Below are 24,976 nucleotides of genomic sequence, written 5' to 3' on the forward strand. Positions count from 1 at the left end.
ACATTTCATTTGTCGCCAGCCGGCTCGCAGGGAGCACCTCAAATTGGTCGCAGGGGTGGGTTTAAGAAGAAGAAAAAAAAAAAAAAAAGGAAAAGAATCTGCATTTTCAGAGCCCAACGAAAGTCAAGCCTTAAAAAGAAACTGGGAGCATGGAGAGGTCCTCTGAGCCACGGGTCTGGCGGCTCGCGCCCGGGGCCGCCAGTCCGCCTGCGCGCGCGCACACACCCGGTGAACGCATACTGCCTGGGTAAGATCAGCACACAGCTCACACACCTGCATTTTAACAATGTTCTTTTGGCATCAGTCTGTTGTGGACGTTCATTTTCAAAGTGTTACAAGTGTTTCGGTTTCACGATGTTAAAAGTAACTCTGGTTTACACTAAAAAGAAGTCAGATTTAGGACAATCTGGACATTTTATTTTTATTTTTTCACCTCCAGGTATATCACTGCATCAGGCTGCAGTGTAACTATGCAAAAAATTTTTTTTTTTTTAATTGCATATTAAAATAATAAATGGATATGCAGGGATTATATTGTAGCGAACAAATAATTGGTCATAATTCGAGTCAAATACTGAAGAATCAGATACTATTCTTGTTCATTGAATGCATCAAAGCTAAAAGAATTAAAGTATCTTAAACGCATCTGCAAATGTCATGTGTTTACATGCACTCTTTTGAGTTCAATAAAAAGCATATAAAGGTTAGGGGTGTGTGCTTCAAGGCATTAATGGAAATAATCTTGCAGTTCCTTCAATAGAAACTATAACTTCTATTTGAGAGCCAACAGAATAATTGTTTTCTTGTCTTTTTGGGTAATTGTCAGTAGGAATAAAATTGCTTCCCATGCAAAGTTTTTCATTCGCACAGCGTAACGAGGTCATAAAGTCAATATTGCATAAGCACATATGGTCTTCGATGTAAATACATTATCCAAGACCAAAAGTGTCTTTATTTATTTATTGTTAAATAAATGTGTAGTTAATAATAACTATTCATATGTGTAATTTTTTTTTCTTTTTCAAATTTTCATAAATATACTTAATGAATAAACAAGCCTTCAAGCCGTCAAGGTTTTTTAAAAATACCTAAATGAAATTAAACTTGAATGCAGCAGACATAAAAAAAAATAACTCATTATTATTTCTGCTGTCAATTAGATCCTAAACATGTTGGCCATGTCCACTGACTGCTGGGTGAGGCTGAGAGTTAAAATAACACAGGACACTGAGATATTTTAATAAAATAAATTATTAAATAACATAATCTCCTTTAAGATGTAAGGGAAACATTTGGAAGATTAAAACAAAACAAATTATGAATTGCACAACTATAGGGACGTATTTTGTATTAGGTATGGCATTCCAATTATTAACTAGTTTAGCTAGTTTAATAATTACTAAACTAGCTAATTATTTTAAGACGCACATATCAAAAACATTGTACCATTGTCTGTTTTTATGAATTTATTTAGTTTAACTCTTTTATTATTCATTTTAGAAGATTAAAAAGACCAATAAAAGGAATAAAAATAACTTTATTTCGCAAGTGTTTCCCAATTGAGACAAACGCATGAAGATATCTTTGATCTTTTTGGTCAATATTACGTCACTCGGTCAATTAAGTCTCAGCCTAAAAGCCACTGACTCAGTCTTCTCTACTTACTGTGTCCGACCAGCTGCTGTCACCTTGTGAAGTTTAACAGTGGGTTCTGAACGAAATGAGGGAAAGGAAAAAAAATAAATAAATAAAAATAAAGTTAGCACAGCGTGTAGCGTGACGTCACCGCGGATCCCCTCCAAATCGCAGCGGGACACCCAGCTGGAGGAGTGGGAGGAGGTCCTTCCATCACCCCCCATGCGCTGTCTCTGACAGTCTGAGCTCCAGGAGAAACCTGACCGCTGGCGGAGCGTTAGCCCTGGACTTTTACCTGAACAAGTAGAGCGGTTTTACAGAAGCTCGTTGGTTTTCAGTCGTCGTCACTGAAGGACTGTGTTTTTACTGGACAGACTGTGGGAAGGCTGACTGCTTTGCTGAACGGTTCGTAGTTGATTTGTTTCCCTGTCCGTGCACGTCCTTAGTCTGTGTGTGTTCGTCCGCAGCATCTATGTTTTGCCTAAAGGGACATACTCTCTTTCTCTGTCCGTTCAGTTTTACTTCTAAGAATCTTTAGCGTCACTTCAAGGTGTGGGTTAATGTTACGGAGAAGCGTAGAAATGATGGATGTGGGTCTTAGCGCTCGTATCTCAACATTGATGTTGTGAAACAGCACCACCCGGTGACAGATGTGAACAATACAACCGAATTGCTTGGAGTTTGTTTGAGTTTTAATGCATGTATTATTTTTTGTTCTTTTGGGGAATAATCCATCAGTTTAGAATTACTAAGTCTGTTTTTGACCTTGATTTACACGCTTGTCTGCTTCTAAGGTTATTTTGACACAAAAACTAGGGGGAAAGCAGTTTTCTCGAACAGAATATCGTTTTATGACTTTCAAATTGCGTTTCGAAAAATATATGATCAGTTTGTTATTTTCCGATTTAAATTTGACCAAAAAAGATGAAAGATTGCAGCAACAATAAAAAAAATAAATCCCTTTCGTTTACTGCCAAACATCTATGTTACAGTGCTTACACTGTGCACACCACAAGGGTTGCATTGACTTGTCATTCAAATAAGCAAATAAAAATGTGGTCACAATGACTTTTACTTCCCTTTTCTTTCTTTTTCCTTTTGGGTTCTTTTGCCGCCCACTGGTGGAAGGGCGACCCTGGCAGAGAGCCATATTTCCCAGTAATCAAAGCCCACCAGTGATGAACAACTCTGTGTATTCACAGTTTGACAAATTTGCCAAAAATAAGTTAGCAATGTGGCATCTGTGTCTAATGTTTCTCAAATTTAATCTTCAGATCAGAGGCGTTCACTATTGAATGTAACATTTTTGGAAAAACAAACAGATACAGATTTCATAAATTTATATCAAACCCAAGGTCTGCTGTATATATAAGAAATATGAAATGACTATGCAGTTGTCAAACAAAACCAAGCTGAGGTATAGCTCATTTAACACGTTTATATGCTCACTAATTACCCCCACAACAGGTTGTCCAGCATGAATGTTGCAAATGAGGTGTGTTGCTTGTGGCCTCTCAACTGGAAGTGGATCCCCTCATTAAATTCTCCTCAGGGCCCCCTAAAACTTCAGGCTGGCTCCGATTCTACGTTTGTCTCAAACGTGATGTTTATCATGAGTCGTTTTAAATGAAATGCACTTGTGAAATGGTTTACTATTCCACTCTTTTTGTTTTTTGCATTCTGCCTCCTGCTGTAAATGCCTACCTTCTTGTGTGCAGACACACTCAAAACTCACATGTACCAGTGGTTTCAAAGTTGGCCCCTCTGCTGGCCCGCTGCGGTTTATGAATGAACACAGGCTTTTCTGATGGATCTCTGGGCCCGTGGCCAGCGGGGAGGGATCACGCCGACACGCACGCTGTCATCCCAGGATTACCGTCATCTTCCAAGATAACTCCGCTTCTCCGACAGGCTGCACTGTGTTATAACCTGCAATTGCACTCAGAAGGCTTTAATACGCTGGGAGAGATTTCCCAGGGGTTTAGTGTCTGTGTTAAAACTCGACCCATAGGCTGGCAGAAGCCGGTCTCAGGTCAGCTGGGTTTCACAGGTGGACTGGGGTTTTTTTGTTTGTTTTTTTCCTGTTTTTTCTCTCTTTTTTTGTAGTCTTGTGCAGTATGTCATAATCTGTGTGAGAGGTGTTTGTCTCTCCTGCCTGGTCATCTTAGGGTCAGAGAAGGTGTGGGCAGGGCCGGTCCATGATTTTATGAGGTCCTAAACAGGGGTACGGTAGAGGGGGGCACCTTTACTTGAGAGCACTTCCCGTGTATCCATATTGGGTGTTGTTTTTTTGGTTGCATTCTTTATTCTACATCATTTGCCAAATTTGATATTGTGTTAAAAGTTGAGTTTATTTATAAAAAGAAAAAGAAATGGTTTTAAATTAAGACTTTGCATAATTTAAAACTATACAAGTTTTCCTTGCTATTTGTAAGATGATTATGAGCTATAACAAAAATTTCAAAAAAAATTACAAAACAAAAAATGATAAAGAACACAAATAACTATAAAAACAGAACATAGTAAGACGTTTGAACATTTGATTAAAGGAAATGACCTGAAAATGAAATCCAAAACTAGATCTTGTCACTTTTTTTTCCAAAACAAACTGAATCAACAACATGAAGTTGTTGACAACTTTCAACTGACGAGCATAAAAAACACAGGAAAGCAGCACAAATGGAAAGTCACACACACAAAAATGCAAAAACAGGCATCACAAAACGCTTAAGAAGAAAAGCCTAGGTGTGTCTCCATTTATTTTGTAAAATGTTCTAATTCATGTATTTTGTTTCCTACTAGTAATTTATTACTATCATTTTTTTAATCACTTTTTTCTACTGTTTTTTTATTTTTTAAACAATTGCATCCTGAAATGTTTTTTTTGTTTTTGTTTTTTTGGCACACCAAGCCTTCCATACCTCCTATTTAACATATCCCCACCATGACAGAGAAGCATCCTAAACTAAAACACGCTTTTCTTCTCCCACTGGTTCTCAACACGCATCAATAACTCTTCTACAGTCTCTTCACTTGATCTCACTTGACGACTTCCTGCTCTTGAGTTTAGGCGTCTAAAGGCTGCACTTTCTCACCTTTTTTCCCCCTCTCCCCTCCTCCTTATCCAATGCTAAATGACAAGCTTACACAGATTCCCACTGCTGTCTGCACTGATTTAAAGGCTAATGTTCTGCTCTGAAGCCGGTTCAGGCTCTCTGAGACACGACGCAGCTGACGCTCGCTGAGCTTAGTCCCGTCCCTCTCTGAGTCTGCGGATAAAGATGACCTGTGGCTTCGCAGGAATGAAGCCATTTTTTTTCTCGCCGCTGAACTTTCTCCCAATTTCCCATCCGGATTGTGCAGAAGGAAATGTCATGTTTAACATGCCGTGATCTGAAATGTCCTGTTTTTCTTTTGACACAGGTAGAAGGGGCCGTCGCAGACGTCCTCCGTCATCCTCCTCTTCCCTCCGAGAAAGAGTGCGAGAGCCCCGGCGAGGGAAACGCGGGAAAGAGGAAGACGATGTACCAAGAGCTGCTCCTCTCCTCTGCCCTCCTCTTCCTCCATGTGATGGGCACTCCCCAGTTCTTTGGGCATCATGGGTAAGAGCACTCGTAACTCTTTGTCTGCGTTTATCACAGCCTGTCATTTGGGATGTTCCCAAATGGCAAACATTCAGCTGGTCAGTCTCCCAGGGGCCAAAGATCAGATGATTAAGAAGAGAATAGATTTGCTGTCATTTTTAGAGCTGATTTGGGTGGGGTGGGGGTGGACAAAAATAAACTAAACGAAGGGTCGAGTGCAGACAGGCAGGTCAAAGGTCAGCTTTTAACCAGGGCACAATCAGGAGCGACTGCACAAGTCGGTGGTTTTAAATAGACACTGACACTCATATCGAGGTAAGAAAATATGTCAAAAGTATCAATTTTAAGCCCGTATGAGATGCCTGAGGAAGTTTTTTTTTTCCTGCTGTCGTACAGCACTCGCCTGTTGCTGCACACTGCCACTAAGCTGGCTGAAGAGAAAGGTAAAGTAGGCAAGAAAGTTGGCTTTCACGCGTCATTTCTTTTCTCTGCTTTCCAGAAGGAGGGCGTGCAGCGGCGACCTTCGACACAATGTCGTCCTGGCAACAGAGTCCTACGCCCAGGCGGTGCACAAGCCCTACATCACCCTGTGTCAAGGCCATCGCCTCTGCAGCACATACAAGTAAGACGCTCACACTTTTGTTTTTCTTTTTTCTTTTTTTTAGTACTCACGCAAAGCTTGAAAATGGCAGAAAACTTATAGGGTAGGAGATGGAGGGGGGCAGACCAGGTCAGTAAAAATTTTAGTGGGGCAGAAAATTTTTTCTTGGTGGAATGTCTGAAATAAATTCTTCAGTTCAATTCAACTGAAGAAGATGACTGTATGCCTTTCTACTACACGAACAGGATTCTCTGAGGGGGATGGAGGGGATGAGTCCTGAGGGTAGGCCAACAATCTTCAAGAGGGGGCCATGGCCCCTCCTGGTCCAAATTTAGGTGCACCACTGTAACAATGAGGGGGGGGGGGAAACCAAAAAAACTTCACCCGGTCACAGCGCTGTCAAAACAGAGTTTTAATCAAGGCATCTGCGCACGTAAATAACATCTGACGTGGCTAAGTATGGAGAGGGAGCAGCACATCTTCACTTTCTTTCACAAAAGGACACCCATGCTCACAAACCGTAACTGCACACAGCAGTGGGTCACGATGGCACATAGTTTGAGTGGAATCTAAATATCGAGCACTTTGTGTAACGACAGGAAATGAGCTGCCTGCCCGCAGAGACCAGTGCTTTGTTTATCTTGGACTCCACGCTAGCACCCTCCCAGTTTACCTTCTCCACGTTTTTTAATCTCTGTTAGCTTCTCTCTCACCAAAGCTCACTTTCGCTTTTGGTCTGTTTTCTTGGATCCTCATGCAAACATGTCTCCAGTCTCTAGTTTTAGCCTCAATTTATTGCTCTTAATTCCTCCCCCCACCTACTCTGGCGAGCTAAACACACCGCATTCTCAGCAGGCTGCAGCCAAAATAGCTGATCATAGATCTGACTTTGCATCACTGCTGCTAGCCTCTTCTCTTCTGAACCCGTGGCTTGACTGTTCCACCAAGTTATTAACACTCACCTCTGGTCACACAGTCTCGTCACAGAGAAGGCTCTGCTGCACCTCATATGATCCGTAACCTCTGTGATTTCGCTTGTCTTCACAGAACAACATACTCGTTAGCTTACCGGCAGGTGAGCAGGGTAGCGTCGGCCTCACATTTCTACCCAGACTGCTGCCCAGGTTGGAGGAGATTTCACTCACACAACTGCAACCAAGGTAAAAGATAGTTTTAAACATGTTTAATGGTTGAACTCTGCTGCCATCTTTGTTTGGCCTAACTCCACATTAGCTGGTCCTGAAGGCTTAAGCTGACAAGGAGCCTTAAACGGGCCAAGACAGCGAAGACAACTTCTATTTCAAAAAGAAAATATTACCAAAACTATATATATATATATATATATATATATATATATATATATATATATATATATATATATCAGCTGTTGACGGTTTTCAGTTTCGTTGACTCGAACAGGCGACAGACTCTTTCAGATTTATGACTCGGACCAAGACGTGCTTCATAATAGTGAGAGAGAGCAAGACTTTCGGCAGATAACAGGAAGGCTAAACCTGTTATATTGCTCTGATTTATTTTTCTAAGCGTTTAACTTGCAGTTAAAGACTTTAATCACAAAAATTTGTGGTATTTATGCACATAAATCCCTGAAAAACAGCACTATAATTGTATTTATTTATATATATATATATATATATATATATATATATATATATATATATATATATATATATATATATATATATATATATATATATAGTTAGATTTACATTGGGTAGGTATTTACCAACAACCTGATGAGTGTTTACACAGGAAATGGAGAATGGAGGCGGTGCACCACCAAAGATCTTCCTGTGCGAAACTGCTTCTGATAATTGAACATTTAAAAGGTTCTGGTCAGAACAACAGTCCGTATCTGTATATCAGCTGGTGCGGTTTCCACGTCTTAGCACTACAATAATATTTCATATATAATATATGTATGTTAAAGTATATTTGTTGTGTGAACTATTAAAACAGGCAATTACAGGCGTCTTTTAAAAGGGGATCTCTTGCGTTTGCAATCACCGAATGCGGCGGTGTTTGTGGCGACCACAGCTCTTCTCAGGCAGCTGTGGTCGCCAACATCAGAACACACTGCTGGTTCACTGCAGTAACATGTTATTTTAGATTTATATTTGTATATACTATTATTATTGTTGTTATTATTTTCTATTATGCAGAAACATGTTCTGTGTTCTAGATGCGTTTCACACAGGAAGACAATTGGTGGCGCACCGTCTCTATTCTACAAAATGAAAACAACCTTTTTTTGTGTAAATACAGTGTACAATGCAAACATGAGGATGGTTTAACGGTTCACAACTTAGTATTCACAAGAAAACATAGATTCCGATGTCATAATAAATATAATTATAAGGTTTAAGTTCCTATACAGAACTCTGAATTTTTTTTTGTCTTGATTCAGAGTTTGCTGAACAAAAACAAAAACGTAAACAGGTCCGCATTAGATTTCTTCACTTTAACGTGCCATTTTCATGCCATGCCACGTTTTGTGTCCCTCTGGCTCATCCAGTTTTATGCCAACCAATTTGGCTCGTAACGGAAAGAAAACACATTCATTTCACCACATTAATGTTTGCTGAGTTGATTTAAAGTAATAATCATGAATCAGTTGTGGGTTTATTGGGTTTTTTGATGAATATTTTCGGATGTGTTCCCCAGCTCTGTGTGCAGAACCCTGTACTAATGGCGGCACCTGTTTGAAACCCAATAAGTGTGCGTGCCCCCCCGGCTGGACGGGACACCGGTGCCAAACGGGTACGCAGAGATCACAGTCAGATTCACCTGAGGAGCTGTACTTAAATCCATATGCATACTCAGAACTTGCTTTCTTTCTTTCCTTCTTTTTTTTTAACCCCTTTTTTTTCCCGGCTGTCAGATGTGGACGAGTGCGGCGGACGGCAGTCGTGCGCCCAGCTGTGCGTGAACACAGCTGGGAGCTACAGATGCGCCTGCGGAGACGGCTTCACGCTTGCCGGAGACGGACGGTCCTGTCACCAGCTTCCACCTCCGCCGCCATCTCCGTCCCTGACACCCACCCAGGGCAGCCAGGCAGCAGTGGGAGGCCACGCCGACGCGGGTAAACGAGCGCCGCGAACTGCAAACTGCATATTTCCATGTTCTACAGCAGGACGGAGGAAGAAAACATGACCAGCTTCGCGGTCCATTATTACTTTTGGTACGCGCTATGCCACTCTCAACTCGTACCGTGAGTAATAATGCACTGCGACTGGTGCCGACTCCAGACTGATGTTATGCGCGGCTGGCTCCATGCGGTGAGACTCGGATCATTTGGACTTTGATAATGACTGCACGTCCTGTCGCTGAAGTAAACATCTGCATTTAATCCGGCTCCCAAGCTAATGCACACATGTTTTCACCCCACACACTCCATTAGTTCCCTCAGAAATGTTAGATTTTTGTCTCTTGGTAGGAGAAAGCCTTTGAAGTATTCGTGCATTCTTCTCGTTGTCTTTCAGTTCCTCACGTTAATTTCGCAAACTGAAGTGTGTTTTATTGGGGTTTTATACGACAGACCAACACAGAGTGGGGCATAATTATATAGTGGAAGGAAAATTATGTGTGGTTTTCAAAAATCTTTACCAAAAACATAAATAAAAAAAAACAAAACTAAAATATGCTGTCATTTTGTTGTTGTTGTCAGTCAGAATCACCTTTAGCTGCAGTTACAGCTGGAAGCTTCTTCTGTTAAGATCAATATTGCTTTTGAGTGGGGCACCAAAACTGGCTCAATCCAGGGGCCCCCGTCCTTCTAAATCCGGCCCTGGGTATTTGAGTGGAGGGGATCTAATGTCACACTTCTAAAGATAAACTATGTCTGGAAAACCAACTGGAAAGCTCTTCCATGTCACAGCTGTGCTCCGGTTTGTGCTGGTGGCTCTCATAAAATCTCAGTAAAATCCATGTAAGTTTGTGTGTTTTTTTTTATCGTGACAAAAATGGGAAAAAGTTCCAAGTCTTTTGCTAGGCAATGTAGCCTGAAAACAATACACAACCGCCCCCACCTCTGACTCTGCTTTATGTCTCCAAATGTTCATGACCCCAAGATTTTCCTTTTAAGTCCCATTCCGAGTCCGCGTTATTGCTCTTTTGGGAAATTATGCAACAACAACAACAAAAAAATAAAAAAAAAATTTTAAAAATTGAAGTAGACGCAGCTCTTCCTGATTTCTTCAACTCTTTCCAGCCTGGGGAATTTTTCCTTTTCTTTTTTTCTTTTTTTTTTGGTGAGTCACCTAACTGTGAAATCAAAAGGGGGAGATTTGGACGATGGGGAGAATGCTGTCTCCTGCACTCAGAGTAAAAGAAATATCTGTGCATAAACGAGAGATTGCCAAATCTCCCAGGCCTTCCTCCTCCTCCTCCTCCTCCTCCTCTTCCTCCAAACTCCCCTCCATCTATCAGAATTTCTTCTGGCAACTGACCACAAGCTCCGAAGGTTCACCTCCACGGCGACCGTGATGGATCGGCTAGAGAAACGCACAGAAGAGCAAAAAACATGAAAGAGAATTTAGAGATTTTCTTTTTTTCTTTCTTTCTTTTTCAAAAAATTTTTTTGCAAGCGCGGGCCTGCAGACGGACGTCTGCGAGCCTTTTCGCTAGAGAGACGTCTTTCTGTTATCTGCTCATATACACATGTCGGAGGCATGTTGATGGAGATCACGAGTGTAAACAGAGGCTCGGGGAGCCGACTCTCGCTCTGCCAAGATGCATTGGATCGCATTTAGGCTTTTCAGCCTCCCGCCTTTTTACTTTTTTTTTCTTCCTCTCTGTTCTTGGCCGGGGGCTTGTGTTCTCATTCCAGCTCCATCAACTCTGTCTGCTGGGGGTCATGCACCCCAGTTTGTTCCCCCCGCCCCGCCTCCCTCGTCTCCCGATCTTTTCCCTTTTGCGCCTCCTACTTAGCTTATTCCACTCCAGTGTGGACCACATCTGGGAGAGATTGAACATCTCCCTGTCTGTCAGCAGAGGTGCAACCAAAGACGTGGAAGGAGAGGCCGGGTGGTGGTGGGGTTGTTCTTAAATCCGCATCCTGGTCAGAGTCCCCGTCTCTGGAAGGAACATTCCCCCCTTCGAGGGGCTCTGAGCCAGACGCTACCGATTCACAGGAGGGTTTGAGCGTTTTGCTCGCCTATTTCTGGTCGCACCGCTGGAACTTTTTCACTTCTTGGTCACAGAAAGTTGTGAATAATTGTGAAGTTGAAGGGGAGAGATAAAAAAAAAAAGGTGGTTTTTAAATGATCATTTTGAATAAAAGTGTCACCTTCGAAGTGAACTCTGCTTACTCTTAAATCACTAAGTGCCGTCCAGTGCAACAACTGACCTTCAGGAGTCGCTTTATTAGTGGAAAAAGTGTTTAACTTCAGTTCAACATTAATACAGTTGTTCTATGAAGGAGTCGGTAGTTTGTTACAGATTAGTATAGAAAAAAAGGTGTTTTAGTAATTTTATTTTCCATTTGTGGCCCTTGGAAAGATTTTGTATAGTCTAAGAACACTACAGATCCAATGATTTATTTTGCTTTAGTTTTTTTAGGGGTTGATTCTCCCAAGCAAGAGATGTTCTTCTCAAACTGGAAAATATAACTCTTAAGTGCTTGTCTTTTATTAATCACATGTTTGGCTTGCATAAGCAAGCAGCAAATTTATTGTTATCAATAAAGGACCAAAAAAAACAACAATCCCCAAACACTTTTGTGACACAAAAGTGCTTTAAACCAGAAACTTTGGATTGAAGCCAGTATGGCGACAGTCAGAATGGCCTAAATGACCCTAAAACCAACGGAGAATAATCTCTGGCAGCACCAGAAATGACTGCCAGAAAATTCTGTCGATAAATATCCAGGTGAAATAAAATGTACAGATTTTAGATTTTAATTTGTAAAAAATAAATAAATAAAAAATAGTTTGGATACCATGTATCTTTTTTCCTTGCACGTCATAAACTGCCACCAAGTTGTGTTGGTTTGACACACAAAATCCCAATAAAACACGCTGACGTTTGCTATTGATTTCCCTGAGCTAAATTCACTGTTTTTTTGTTTGTTTGTTTTTTTTTACTATTATTAACCTATTCTTATTTTTGGTTTTTGAAGCGTTTCAGTCATTCGTTCCTTCCGTCGCCGCTAATGCGCGGTCGCCTACATATCGTGACGCATGCGCGTTTTGTCTGCGTGTCTCCTTCCAGGAGGAAGCTTCGGCCTGGCGGAAAACGTCACGGAGGAGGTCCAGAGCCTGAGGAACAGAGTGGAGCTGCTGGAAAAGGTAGATGAGTGAGCGAACTCCTGAACACGTGTTGGTGTTAATTAGAAACCCCCAGGTGTAGCTCCACGGGAACGTTTCCGGTCTTGTTAAAAAAAAAAAAAAAAGAGAACGAAAAACACCTGAATTATTGTTGTTCCCAATAGCCTACCCTGAAACAAAACATCATTATTTCGCTTTACAAGGTGGCTAAAGCCTTTGCACCTTTTCCCTTTCGCTCCTCGCAGAAGCTGCAGCTGGTGTTGGCGCCATTCAGCAGCTTCTTCCCGCTGCCGCTGGACGACAGCTTCCCGGAGAAGACCACCCTACTGTCCCACTCCTTCCGGCAGCTGGACCGCATCGACTCCCTCAGCGAGCAGATCGGCTTCCTGGAGGAGCGCCTCGGCACATGTGAGCAGCCGAGCGCTTGGCGTTTGAGTCCTTGTTCCTCTCAGAAGAAGAAGAAGAAGAAACATAACTAAAAAGAAGAAAGATTTAGTCCAAATTTACAGGGAAAGTTATTTTCCTGGAAAGAAGGGCTCCAAATAGCAGCTAAAAGTGCAGATAAGACGACTGTCTATAATGTAATACGGTTAATAAATTTATTCTTATTAATAAAATGAAATAACATGATTAAATCTTTAGCGTGTGACATCATAATGTCCCTGGCTGTGTAATGATAGCTTAAATATAAAACAAAAAAAACACAAATAAAGTGATATATTTGCTCTTAAATTATAATCTAATTAAAAGAGTTGAGTAAAGCGTCTCCAGACGAGTTTCCTGGCCAAGAAATCTCATCTGGAGACATAAAAAAAAATTAGCATCGAATTATAAATGCCGCAGATATTTCCAACAATCAGCCTGAGGCTATCCAAATAACAGTTTTTATTTTTTTTTTTAGTATTTTTTACATAGCTCCAACCTTGAAGGCTCCTCGTTCGTTAAAACGCCTCTAGAGGCGGGAAGGATCGTCGCCAGATTGTTTTATCTTGAACATCACGTCAAAAAATCTGACATATTTTTCTTCTTTTCTTTGCTCCTTTCTGTCCATGTTCATGCTGTCGTAACTCTTTCCACATTCTCTCCTCCAGGCTCTTGTCAGGAGAATTAGCGGACAAGAAGAAAAATCGTCAGAAGCCACATCAGAGCTTTTTATGACGCTGTGACGCATGCGTCCGCACAAATGTTTGAAGATATTTTTTTTTCTTCACCATTCCAAAAAGAAAAAAAAACAATTACTTTTTTTTTTAATTTCATTTGTTTTTGGTTTTCTAAGTCGAGTCTCTCCCTATGGGGTCTTGATGTTTTTGCAACGGTACCTGCAGCAGCGGGTCGGCCTCGCCGCCCTGCGTCGGTCGCAGCTTGACGTATAGCCACGCCCATCGGTGCAGCTGTGTTCTACTGTGTCAGAGCTCCACCCTGGTCCCCGGGGTGCCTTTTGCACACATCTGTATTTATGTATTTAAGTTATGGTCACCCGTAGGCATTCCTAAGTGCTCTTAGTTTTGATCTAGTTTTGTAACGTTTTTTGTAATAAAAGTCTGAATTAAAAAAAACAAACAAACAAAACAAACTTGTGTATGTGTGTTCAATCAGTATCAAACAAATAAATGAATTGCTTTATTTACGTGTGTGTGGGGGGGGGAGTCATGGTTATTTTTTTTTTCTAATGAATCTCTTCAAGTCATATTACAAGGTTTTGTCAGATGGGTTTATGACAGTGGGTATGGTTGCTCCAATAACAACAGTGTGGCTGGTTAAAGTGACCATGACCCTGGCTCAAAAAAAAAAAAAAAAAAAAAAAAAAAGCCAGCGTTGCATTTGAGTCAGAAGTCAGATAAGATGATTAAAGCCTGAAGCAATAGGTGCCTGATCTGACGTCAGAAATATGTTGCGATTACAAAACACACACACAAAAATACTTGATTTTTTTTTTTTCACGAGAAGCAAGCTGCCAAACCATCTGCTTTGAAGTGAGTGCTGATGGACGTTGAAGTCAGTGAATCCTGAATTTAAGACGTTTTATACGTGGTTGCTACTTTTACAATTTCTTTTCTTCTTAGACGAGCGGAAACAGCTTCTGAACTAAATAGGAGCCGTTTCTACACTCGGCCCGTCAACGCTTGTAGGAAAGTAGTGGAATGAAGCAGGGAACCAGTATTGAAACATGCTCAAAAAGGTGCAAAAATCCAAGAAGTCTTCCCCCCCCCCCAGTATTTAGAAAGTATCAGCGCTACTATATCAGCTGGTGGAATATTAACCAATGATCTATCAAAACAAACAAACAAAACGTTCTGATTAACAAGCTGCGTTTGGTAAAATGATTGAGAGGATCTTTTTTTTTTTTTAAAGAGTTGCGGGATACTTGAACCTGCCACAATGGCATCAAATGCACTATCACTACGCAAGACTTCACTTTTGAGAAAAAGATTGCCGGTGCTTGTTTGATTTGAACAATCCAGGGAAGCACCAGGATCGATGTGGTCTGGTCAGATGAGGCAAAATGTCATTGTGCAAACCACGTTGGGAGAGACACGGGAAAACTGAAACTGGGCTTTCTCATTGCATGTGCTGCCAACAGTTTTTAACAGGTGAATGCAATTGTTATGCAATTACCGTCTCGTTTAGAAAATTTTACACAAAACAATAACATCCGCAGAGACACTTATGAAAAAACAAAACAAAAAACAACCTTTTATTTTCCTCCAATGCAAAGCATTCACCTTTACCAAGAGTAGGGCAACAGAATGTAGATTCATACAAACATCACTCACACAAGGCCCGGCTCCATTTCTCCTACGCATCTAAATTTCACTTTTGGCTTAAAAAAAAAAAAAAAAGAATAAAAATAATAAGAATAAAGGGCGGGGAGAAACAGATCATTTTCATGTCAAACTCGAGGAATAAAAAGTGCTTTATTGAAGTTGGGAATATCTTAAAATTATTTCCTACATATTAAAGAAGCGGCCAAAACTTGACGGTAATGATTGCTGTAGAGCCGGTTGCGTCAATAGAAATAATAATACTTAAAAAAAAAATAAATAAAAAAAAAATAAAAAAAAAGTAGGAGTACTAGTATAATAAAACCAGGAAATTAACAGAATATATATGATACACTTTGTATTTTTGGAACAATCCAGTTTGGTAGAGTGCTTTTAAACATTTGGAGAAGTTGTTGCAGACTTCAAATACTTCTTACAAAAAAAAAAAAAAGGCAACAATCTGATCTAACCTAGAAAAAACAAACAAACAAAAAAACAAACCATTTAGTTATTAGTAGTACTGGAGTATACTGAAATGCCATCCAGGCTCTCTCATGTATTCGAAGCTGGAATCCCTAAAACTACCGAGTGCAAACAGCAGCGTACAGACTGAACATGTACGTCTAGATGAATGAATTTATTTACTCTGAAGGACTGTGTTTATAACAAGCTGGGAGAAAATTTGCAGCTCAAAAACAAAATAAAAAAACCCCTAACTTCTAGGTGCTTAAACCTGCTGTACGCTGCAGAACAGAACAGGTGCGGTATAAAGTAAAAATACTTTAGGAAAACCTAACTTTTAATTTGAGTACATTTTGTTATTTTAACCCCTAGTGGTACCTATAACATAAACGTATTCGTTTTATGCATTTCTTTAAAGAAAAATAAAATTAGAATGAAACTTTGACAGTACCTAGATGGTCAAAAGAAAAGAGAGAGAGAGGAAAAAAAAAACAACCTTTTTCTGACTTGAAGATTATTAGTTAAACTCTACTTGAGAGTTTAAATGGAACAAAGTGCTTTGGTCAAATTTAACCTGATTTTTTTCTTTTTGGAACCAGTCACTCTTATTGCGAAGTACGTTGGAGGACCTGTGAGGCTGCGGGCACGTTTTTCCAGCCAGAGCGCCTTTAAAGTGTCCAAGCGATCATTCACTTTTTGAAATACTACGGCATTTAAAAAATTAAATAAATAAATAAAAATTGGTAATTGGGGTATTTTGGTAGGATAATGCACCAAAATATTTGGTCAAAGTCTTCAGACACAATATCAACCATCTTGCATTTCGCCAGAAAATCTGTGAAAGGACAGAATTCTGGTCAATCTAGACACGATTCCCAGAGAAGTGTGCTTCCTTGTTATGAATGCTTCGACATTTTAAAACATTAGAGAAGTTCCTATAAAGTATGTGCAACTGAATTATTTCTATTCACTTGTTTAAGATTATCAGAATGCCGAGGAACTTTTCATTAGCAATCAACAATGTTCTGTTTCCCTGGTACATAGCAAAACAAACATTTCTAAGGATTTTCAACCAATTGTTTAAGGGTCACCGATAAATGGAGGCTGCAGTAGCTAAAAATTATCTTCAGAAAAGTAAAGAACAAAAACAAGACCCTGAACACTGCAGTACATTCTTAAACGGCGTTTGATGGGCAAAACAGGTGACCGTGTAAAGGCAGTGAGCAAAACCTGGAGGCAAAAATAACAGGAAGTCAGTCAGTCTGATGTGGTTAATCTAAGACACAACATAAAGAAAAACAAAATGCCAAAATGTCAAAGCGCAACAGCAACCAAACCAAAAATAAGGCCAAAAAATCTTCACTATTTATTTCAAATAATGCAGTAATCCCTCTGGAGAAGAAGTCTCAACTTAATCAAAACTAAAAACTATTTGTTTTTGTTTTTTTTTGAAGATGAACAACAACAAAAACTTCAGTTCAGTCACCCAAAAATAGATTTTTAACTTAAACTCCTATTAGGTACAGGCTTGCTAATCGCGTGAGATAAGAATTAGTGACACGCCCATTAGATTGGCTTCATATTATTGGTAAAAGGTAAATCAGTCAGCATTCCTTAGACGTTTTTATAGGAAATGTCATGGCACAGCAGGTAGCTTGCACTTTGGAACTGTAATACTAAAACGGCATCACTTCAAGACAGTCAGTCGCCTTCCGACACATTTTAAATATGGAGTTGTTCCTAAGGAGCAAAAACACGTGGTTCGCTTTTAAAAAGCCGGAAAACAAATCTAATCCTATGTGGAAAATATAAATAGAGCAAAAAAAAAAAACTAAACAAAAAAAACATACACACAGAAGACCGCGAGAGGAAACTTGCTGCTGATTGCTGCACGACGGTTATTTCTGCTGCTTTGGAAAAAGAACACAAACACAAGACACTGATCAGTTTGCTAAGCTCGTTAATCGATCGCTGACGGGGTGTCACGCCGCCGAGCCAATGTGAACGTAAACGAGTTGAATTCGTAGCGTTTCCTCCAACCTCGGGTGGAGATCCCGCTCTGCTGGCCATTTGAGCAAAGAGTCTGGAATGCCGAAAAGTCAGAAAACAATAAAGAGCAAAGGAAGGACGAAGATGGGGTGCTGTGAGTATATCTATAAAGAAGAAAATAAACTCAAGGCAATATGAGAGGAGCACATAAATATCCAGAGACGTTATGGGGAAAAAACCGTCAAAGTTTATCCAATAAACAAAAGGCAACAAGAAAAAAAAAAAGAAAAAAATGTGGGGAGAAAGGAGAAAGGAAAACAAAAATTGTTCAAGATTGGGGAAATGAAGCCAAAGTACAAAGCAACAGTGAAGGAGGACAGAGTCATCCAGAAGGCATGCATGAATGACACACATCCGTACTGTTCGGCTTGCCGTCCGTCATTCCACTCGCGCCGCGCCGAGCGCCTCTGAGGGTCAGGACTGACTGAGCTCTTCCGATCGGGCCAGAGGACAGAGACGTCCTCGTCTCGTCTCCCGGTCAGGCCACGGGGCCTTCCGGTAGAAAGCAGAGAGGTCTGAGGGGCTGGGAGGTCTCCGACAGGGGATGGAAAAAGAAAAACCAAGAGGCTGTATTGGCCGATATTTCAGTGCTTTAGGGGCCCGTTGCTCTTGGCTACAGAGTCGGAGATTTCCAGGAAAGCGGTACGCATCAGGCTGTGCGATTGGTCGGACAGCCAAGACACGTCGTCTGAGGTCAGTCCCTTTGTCTCAATCTTTGGAAGGATCCTCAACCTGATGACCCCTGTGTAATAAAAGCAAACAATAAAAACCGTCAAACATTATCGTACTCTTCAAAAATCTGTGTCTACGTACTTGGGACGTCCAAATCTGATACCGATATCAGAAATTGGTCTGATAAATGGCTCAGTTGTTCTCATACTTATTCGTGTTGACTATTGTTCTCTACAATCACTTGATCAAGACTTTTCTAACACTCCACACTACAAAATAAGTAAGAAGAGCATGTACGATTTGTGCGGATGTCGCATCCGGTCAATATCGGTATCGGCCAGCACTCAAAGCTGCAATATCAGTATCGTATCGGAAGTGAAAAAGTTGCATCGGGACACTCTGAATAAGGGCTGTGCAACATTTAGAGCAGAGTTACCTGATTTGAACTGCTTTTCTTTCCGAAGGTAGAAACTGCTGTAGGAGGAAAAGACTACAGGTACAATGGGAGCCTAAAAAAAAAAAAAAGAGAGAGACAAAGAAGTCAAAATATCAGAATAGAAATATCCCGTATTGAAAAAACCATCCATGCCTTTATTACAACCATTTATTGTTTTTAAATGTACTGCATAAATGCATGGGACTGGAGTCTGTGAAATGGTTCAAAGCGAAGCAAAATTGTGTTAGAACGACCCAATCAGAGTCCAGATCCAACAGAAAATATCTGCAGGACTCAAAAATACAGATTAAATTAAGAGAATAAATGAGGTTAATCTCTGTAAGGTACAATTCTCATCTTCCAGGTGTTTATAACTTAACATCTTCCATTTATAACTGCAGTTTTTGCTCAAGACAGGTTATGAATGTGTGCCGCATTTCAAATTTTTATTAGTAAAATAAATAAATAAAATAAAACCATGCATCTTTCTCCATCCACAGTCACGTGGTGGTGAGAAAATATAAAAATTGAAGGCACTGTACTTGTATAGACATATATACTCCTCAGTCGTGATGTACATGTGAAGTCAACTGATGCGAATCTTTAGCAGAAAGTTACGAACCTATTAGCTTAACATTTATTTTCAAGGGTGAAGAAAGCTGTGCTTTCAGACCACATGTTATTTATTCAACAACGTGTTTTTTAATTCGTTCCACCTGCATGTGCCCCACGAAACGCCACCGACAGAACAGAGACCTCCCACCTGCAGGCATGCGGAGATTAAAGATCGTAATCGCGCGCAGCTGAGCCGTGAATTACACAGCAGTCAATCTGTGCTGAGAGCTCCGTTCACCCTTGCTCTAAACATCTGAGGCAATAAAACAATAGGAAACAATGTGCACGAGGATCAAAGCTAGAATTCCTCAACAAACATGCTACAAAATGTTTTTTGTTTTTTTTTTCAAACCAATCAGAATGCAGATGCTGTAATCTATGTAGTCAGTAAGGCTACATAACTTATAACATGGCTGTGCTCCATGTAAGACTTCTGGCTCCCCCGTGTGTCGGTGAGTCAAAGTTTGAGAGAAGTTTTCTGGAATATGGCCAAGTCTGTCTCAGTCCCTTCAGTCAAAGTGGGCAGAACAAGCAGGATGAGGGTGTGAATAGCAGTACAAACAGACTGAGTCCAGTCAGCGTGAGAGAACACACACACACACACACGGCACAGCACAAAAAAGGAAATGGGAAGCCAAACGGCGATAAGTCAAACACACTTACTTGTGCCTGCACAGCCAGGTGGAAAGCCCCTTTTTTAAAGGGCAGCAAGTCGCCATTCTGGTTGCGCGTTCCCTCTGGGAAGACCCACAATCGAATCTACAGAGGGGGGAAGTAGAGGGTCGAAGGAAGGAGGGTGATTTAAAACTAAAATCTCTGCCAAAAACAACCTCAAGATACAGACGTGCCCCCGTGTTTCCTAAACACGGATTACCTGCTCGTCGAGCATGGTTTTGGCAGCGTCGGCCATGACGCTCTTGGCGTCGCTCGTCTTTTTGCGGTTGATGAAAACGATGCCGGCGAGCCAGCAGATGAGGCCAACCGTGCCCGCGTAAACCAGCTCCTTCTTGGCTATCGTGGAGCAGCGGTTGGGTAGGATCTCCATCATCCCTGAGAAACACGCAAGTTATTACGGTGTTAAAAGGACAGAGACGCTAAATGTCACAGTTTGTTTACATTAGGCGCTGTCCAAAATGTGACTTAGTTAGGAGAAGAAATGATCTGATTATGAACAATCATTTAACTTTATATGTGTGCATAATCACAAGCTGTAGTGTTAGGCCAACTGAGATAGGTTTCAAATCTGAACTCTTTAGTAGCCAGCAGGGGGCGACTGGTGTGACTTCCAATCTAAACCCAAACTTAATTTATTAGGGTTTCTGCACGTCTCCCCAACGGACCTTACCAGAGGGGCCGCTTTTCATTGGCTGATGCTCATTCTACGTGGTCACGTGGGTGGCAGTCTCACAAACACGAGCTTTTCGTTAGCTAAGTACAGCATAATAGCAGTTCTGATACAACTTCTACACCTTGAAGCCTGTCTGCTACACAGTCTAACGTTAGCTAAACAGATCAATATGCAACGTGTACTGTATCTGACACACACTAAAGATTTTATTTTAGCAGAAAAGGCTTTGGACTAAATTGTTACTCGTGTAACACTCTAGCACCAAGTACAGCTGGTCAATCAACCATCGCTGTGTTCAGGGAAGCGCTGATTAATAATCCATAAATAAATATCAAGCCTGGAAACTTGATATCGTAACGGACTGGATGTTATGTTTTTAACGTAATCTTTGCTCGTCTTATGGGCGAGGTGGTTGATACGGTAACAAGTGTGCTTAAACTACAAAGAGAGAGAGACTAAAAAGGTACGAATGGTTTTGAGTTGATCACCTGTTCGGGTTATTTTACCTTTGTTTACATTTGCTGTGGCTCATTACAGCCGCTGTAGTTTCTAAACGTTGGACCAATTACCCTGTTTGTGATTATACGTCATTCATAACAAACATCAAAAAGAACAAATAGATTTCATAAAATTTTAACAAACAAATGGCTTCTTTACCGTAACAGAGCTCTTTGGTTCCTCTTATCAGTCTGTAGCTTCTCATATTGAGGTCATCAAACCAAATTTCAGATCTACCATAACTGACCGACTGACACCTGCTAGCCTCAGGTTTGCAACCAGCTTGTGACTGAGAAACCAGTAACCTCCTCCCAGATGATGACATGAACTTGTTATTTCCTCTGTCCATTGTAGTAGCTGATATATTGTGAAAATCAGGTAGAAATGATGCACTAATGGAGTCATGTTTACATAGAAACAATGTGCTACGAGGCTTTGCTTGTGAGACTTGCGGTCACGTGGGTCGGTTGTGGGCGGAGCTTGGTAAGGTCCACTCCAGTTTAAGACCAATAGGAAAGAAATTTAAGATCTGTATTACAACAAAAATATACAAAAGAAAGTTCCATGTTTTATGTAGCAGTACCATTCTTTTTTTTGAACAAAATAAGATTGTATGAGTTGCAACAGAAGTGAACCAGTGGTGAAGATGAACGTCGTCAAGCCAACAGGCGATAATTTACACTCATCAACGACAGACGCAAAAAAAAAAAGCTAGCTAGCTAGACAGTAAGGGTTTATTAGTAGCTAATTAGCGGTAGCCTCATCCACCTCGAGTCACAGAACGTAGCGAAGATGTGTGTGTGCAACTTGACCTTTCACCTGACAAAAAATGTCTCAAGAAAAATAAACTACATAGAATATACAAGATAAATATTCCAGCCATAACTAAATTTACAACCCGTGATTATGATTAAAGGCAAACCAAATATAATTTTTTTCTAACGAATTTAAGACATTTTAAAGGACTTAACTTTAGATACATGAAAGTAAGGCTTTTTAAGGATGCGTAGACACTTTGTTCATTACCTCGGCGAGCATTTTCCTTCAAATCATGTGGTTCACAAATTTTACATCTACTGCTGTAGAATTAGACTTTTAGTGTCGCATACGTCGTCATCAAAAGTATTCACTCCCTTTGAACTCAGATGCCCCAGGTTTTTACCTATCCTGGATAAAACACCAGTTTTTTTGGAATAAAAGACCGGCTAAATACGCCAAAAGTTTTGATTGTAAAGTGATTAAAATTATGAGTGCACTATTCTCAGTTTTGAGGCTGATTTCTGATCTTTAAAAAGTCCAATCTGCCGATTCCGATATTGGCTGATACCAATTTTTTTTTTGTCTGAAAAGTCACCACGTTGGCAACAGTAGGGTGACTATTGTTAATTGCGCACATGCATTACCTGGTGACCTGGTGGGCGGGTCTGTCTGAGCAAAAGATGGTAGCGACTGATTTTTAAAGCTTTGCATCGGTTTATAAGAGTGACGCAAAAAAAATTGGTTTCTCATGCAAGTACTGAACGGTCATCCAAACGTCAGGAATTTGACTGGAATCAAAAACGTTCAATAAAAACAAAGAGAAAAAGAAACTGTTCAAGTCTATTTACGTTTTACACAGTAAGTGTGTGCAAGTACAGCAAGTACAAAGTTCTTATTAAGAAATAACACCTAGGAGTCTGGGACGAACTTTGACTTCTTTTACTTGGATTGGGATTTGCTGAAGTTTAAATCCCTGATATCAGATATGCTGAATGTGAAAACACACCACATATCTTTATTGATGGGAGTTATCCTGCCTGCTTTAACAACCTCTCTGTAGTGAGTGATATGCCAAAACCATAAAACTCAAGAGAAAGAAAGACAACGTCGGGTGAAGAAAGGACAGAAAACTGAAGGGTGAGTGAACTTCTACCAGCGTAGAGAAAAATGGAAAACTCAACACCGAGAGAGAAAATTACATCTGCTCTAGGAAGAGCTCTGGTATTAATGGCCGAGTGCAGCTGTTGGCATGGAAACTTGGACGCCGAGTCAACCTCCCGCTGAGCTTTTTCCTGCACTAATGAGATGCCTGGCTCTCCTCCTGCTGTCATCACGCTGGCCAGGAGCCTGCGCTCATCACTCACAGACACAGAGAAACACTCCTCCTGGGCCAATAATGGGAAGTAAACACACCTAACCTAAATTACTGTCACTTTACACTCTAGATTTAGGACCAAGCTGAAAGTAAAACATTTTTTTAAAAAGCCACTAAAACTGACAACACGGCAGAGTGGCCAAGAGCTCAACCAAAGATGGTGATTAAATGCGTCGCCAGGCGTTCTAGTGAGATGCTGGGTTGTTATTCGTTCTAATTTTAGCAAAATATCAGACATCAAAAACTCTACAAATCCGTGAATGAGGAAGGGGGAAATTGTTACTAAAAAACAAAAAAACAAAAGCAGAGGTCTAAAGTTTGAAAGTAATATACTTGGCGCCGGGCTTCAAAGGTGGACTCATGAAGTCATGGTCTGCTCCGCGTTTCTCTGAATGAACCGACAGACGTATTAAATCTTGGATGGCGATAGGAACTGATGCATCCAGCAGTCCTCCACCTTATAAAGTACTTTTATGCTGTTTGGTCAGAGATTTAAAGCAGACTGTGACGGCCACAGGATCAGGATGGGTTGAACTCCAGATCTACATACAGCAGGCAGCCTCAGTGTCTCGGATCACAAAGGTTTTCTACAGTAAGAAAAACTACAGGGAAGCTGTTGTTGATTGACCCGTTTTAGAGAAAGACAAACACTGAGGTCTGTCCTGGCAAATAAACCATAAAATGGTCATCTGTCAGCATGTGAATGACTGACTGTAGTGTGAGCGGTGTGGAAAACCTGGACATATTTCAGACATGCAAACATTCAGAGCAAATATAACTGGAAAAGGCCAAAATTTGGCCATTTGATGATTCAAAAAGCAAGCAAATGTAATATTGATTTTTGCTAGGATAATATCCATCTGACTGTTTCCTTTTCTGACTTAAATAATAGGAATTACATTGTGATCCATAATTAAATACCATAAAACTGGGGCATCTTTACATTAAGTTATTATAATCATATAGATATAAACCCAAATCACTGTGTAGTGTTGGCTTGAAGAAATAAAATTCATCTACCAATCAGTAACAGATGAGGTCCAGACATAGTAGCAATTCAGAAAGTTATTCATTTGAAAGCGTAATCATGGCCTCTACCTTATTTGAAACCCTGGATTGCTCATTTGTACTGATAGTTTTGCAAGGCGGAGGGTGGAAAAAAAAACAAATCCATATTGTTCCCATTAAGCAGGAGCGGTTCTTTCTGTACATTTGCCAGAGAGATTGGATTCAGCAGATTTATATTTAGAACCTCCCTTTACAAGCTCAGTGGCACTATTCTTCCATCTGGGACTAATTGTGTGTGTGTGTTTGTGTGCATGGGTGTGTGTGCGTGTTCAAATTGGGGTTCTGTTGCTAATAGAACCCCCCCCCCCCAAAAAAAAACAAACAAAAAAAACAAGCATTGGTTTCTACCATAAAACAGATCTTATTCTTAAAAAAGCTAAGGAGAAACTACCATCTGCTCAACCATCTTGGATGACTGTTGGTTGAAAATAAACTCAAAACCTGGTTCAGAGGCGACATGACAGGAACTACGACGCCTACCCAGAACATCCAGGGAGCTCTGGTGGTTGGAGATGATGACATAAGGCCCTTCTGTCTGCAGGTGCTCCCAGCCGCTCACTTCGATTCGAAGCCCAAGCAAGTACTTGACATGACGGACCATAGAACGGATAATCCTGGACAGAAACATACAAAAAAAAAATATCATCAGATATTTTCAGCACATTCATGTTAAGTTACAAAACAACTTGTACCGTAGGTAAAATATTACAATTGATGACTCGGGTGGCTGCTCAGCCAGCTCACTCTTCTGCTTTTGGTGGCTCACACCATCACTCCTTTGTATCAACTCCCACTAGATACAACTGCATTCTTCAAAATGACTAA

General features: G+C 40.6%; 2 protein-coding genes and 1 long non-coding RNA gene across 4 annotated transcripts in view; 1 reads left to right on the plus strand and 2 right to left on the minus strand.

Annotated features, from left to right (window-relative positions):
* egfl7 (EGF-like-domain, multiple 7) lies at positions 1–17,605 on the plus strand. 2 transcript variants are annotated; one of them, XM_044095782.1, is made up of 9 exons: positions 1–247; positions 5,059–5,237; positions 5,719–5,841; positions 6,868–6,980; positions 8,506–8,601; positions 8,723–8,923; positions 12,052–12,128; positions 12,353–12,515; positions 13,199–17,605. In XM_044095782.1, exons 2-9 carry the CDS (start codon positions 5,158–5,160, stop codon positions 13,216–13,218), a joined length of 873 nt encoding a protein of 290 aa, XP_043951717.1. In that variant the 5' UTR covers positions 1–247; positions 5,059–5,157; the 3' UTR covers positions 13,219–17,605. The 2 variants fall into 2 exon arrangements, with proteins under 2 accessions (XP_043951717.1, XP_043951718.1); XM_044095783.1 differs by lacking the exon at positions 1–247 and adding an exon at positions 287–2,040.
* Positions 10,005–12,465, minus strand: LOC122819228. The gene is made up of 2 exons (XR_006368575.1): positions 12,330–12,465; positions 10,005–12,210 (listed from the first exon to the last, which is right to left on the minus strand). It is a non-coding gene; the product is annotated as an uncharacterized LOC122819228 (long non-coding RNA).
* agpat2 (1-acylglycerol-3-phosphate O-acyltransferase 2 (lysophosphatidic acid acyltransferase, beta)) overlaps positions 15,004–24,976 on the minus strand; it is a 16,449-nt gene continuing 6,476 nt past the window's right edge. The window contains exons 2-6 of the mRNA XM_044095784.1: positions 24,632–24,765; positions 19,978–20,153; positions 19,767–19,862; positions 18,489–18,561; positions 15,004–18,122 (exon numbers count right to left, since the gene is read on the minus strand). Coding sequence (XP_043951719.1) covers positions 17,965–18,122; positions 18,489–18,561; positions 19,767–19,862; positions 19,978–20,153; positions 24,632–24,765 — 637 coding nt within the window. The 3' untranslated portion in view covers positions 15,004–17,964. The remainder of the gene's footprint in view (positions 18,123–18,488; positions 18,562–19,766; positions 19,863–19,977; positions 20,154–24,631; positions 24,766–24,976) is intronic.

This window comes from Gambusia affinis, linkage group LG17, assembly GCF_019740435.1.
Source record: "Gambusia affinis linkage group LG17, SWU_Gaff_1.0, whole genome shotgun sequence".
In the NCBI taxonomy this organism is placed as follows: domain Eukaryota; kingdom Metazoa; phylum Chordata; class Actinopteri; order Cyprinodontiformes; family Poeciliidae; genus Gambusia; species Gambusia affinis.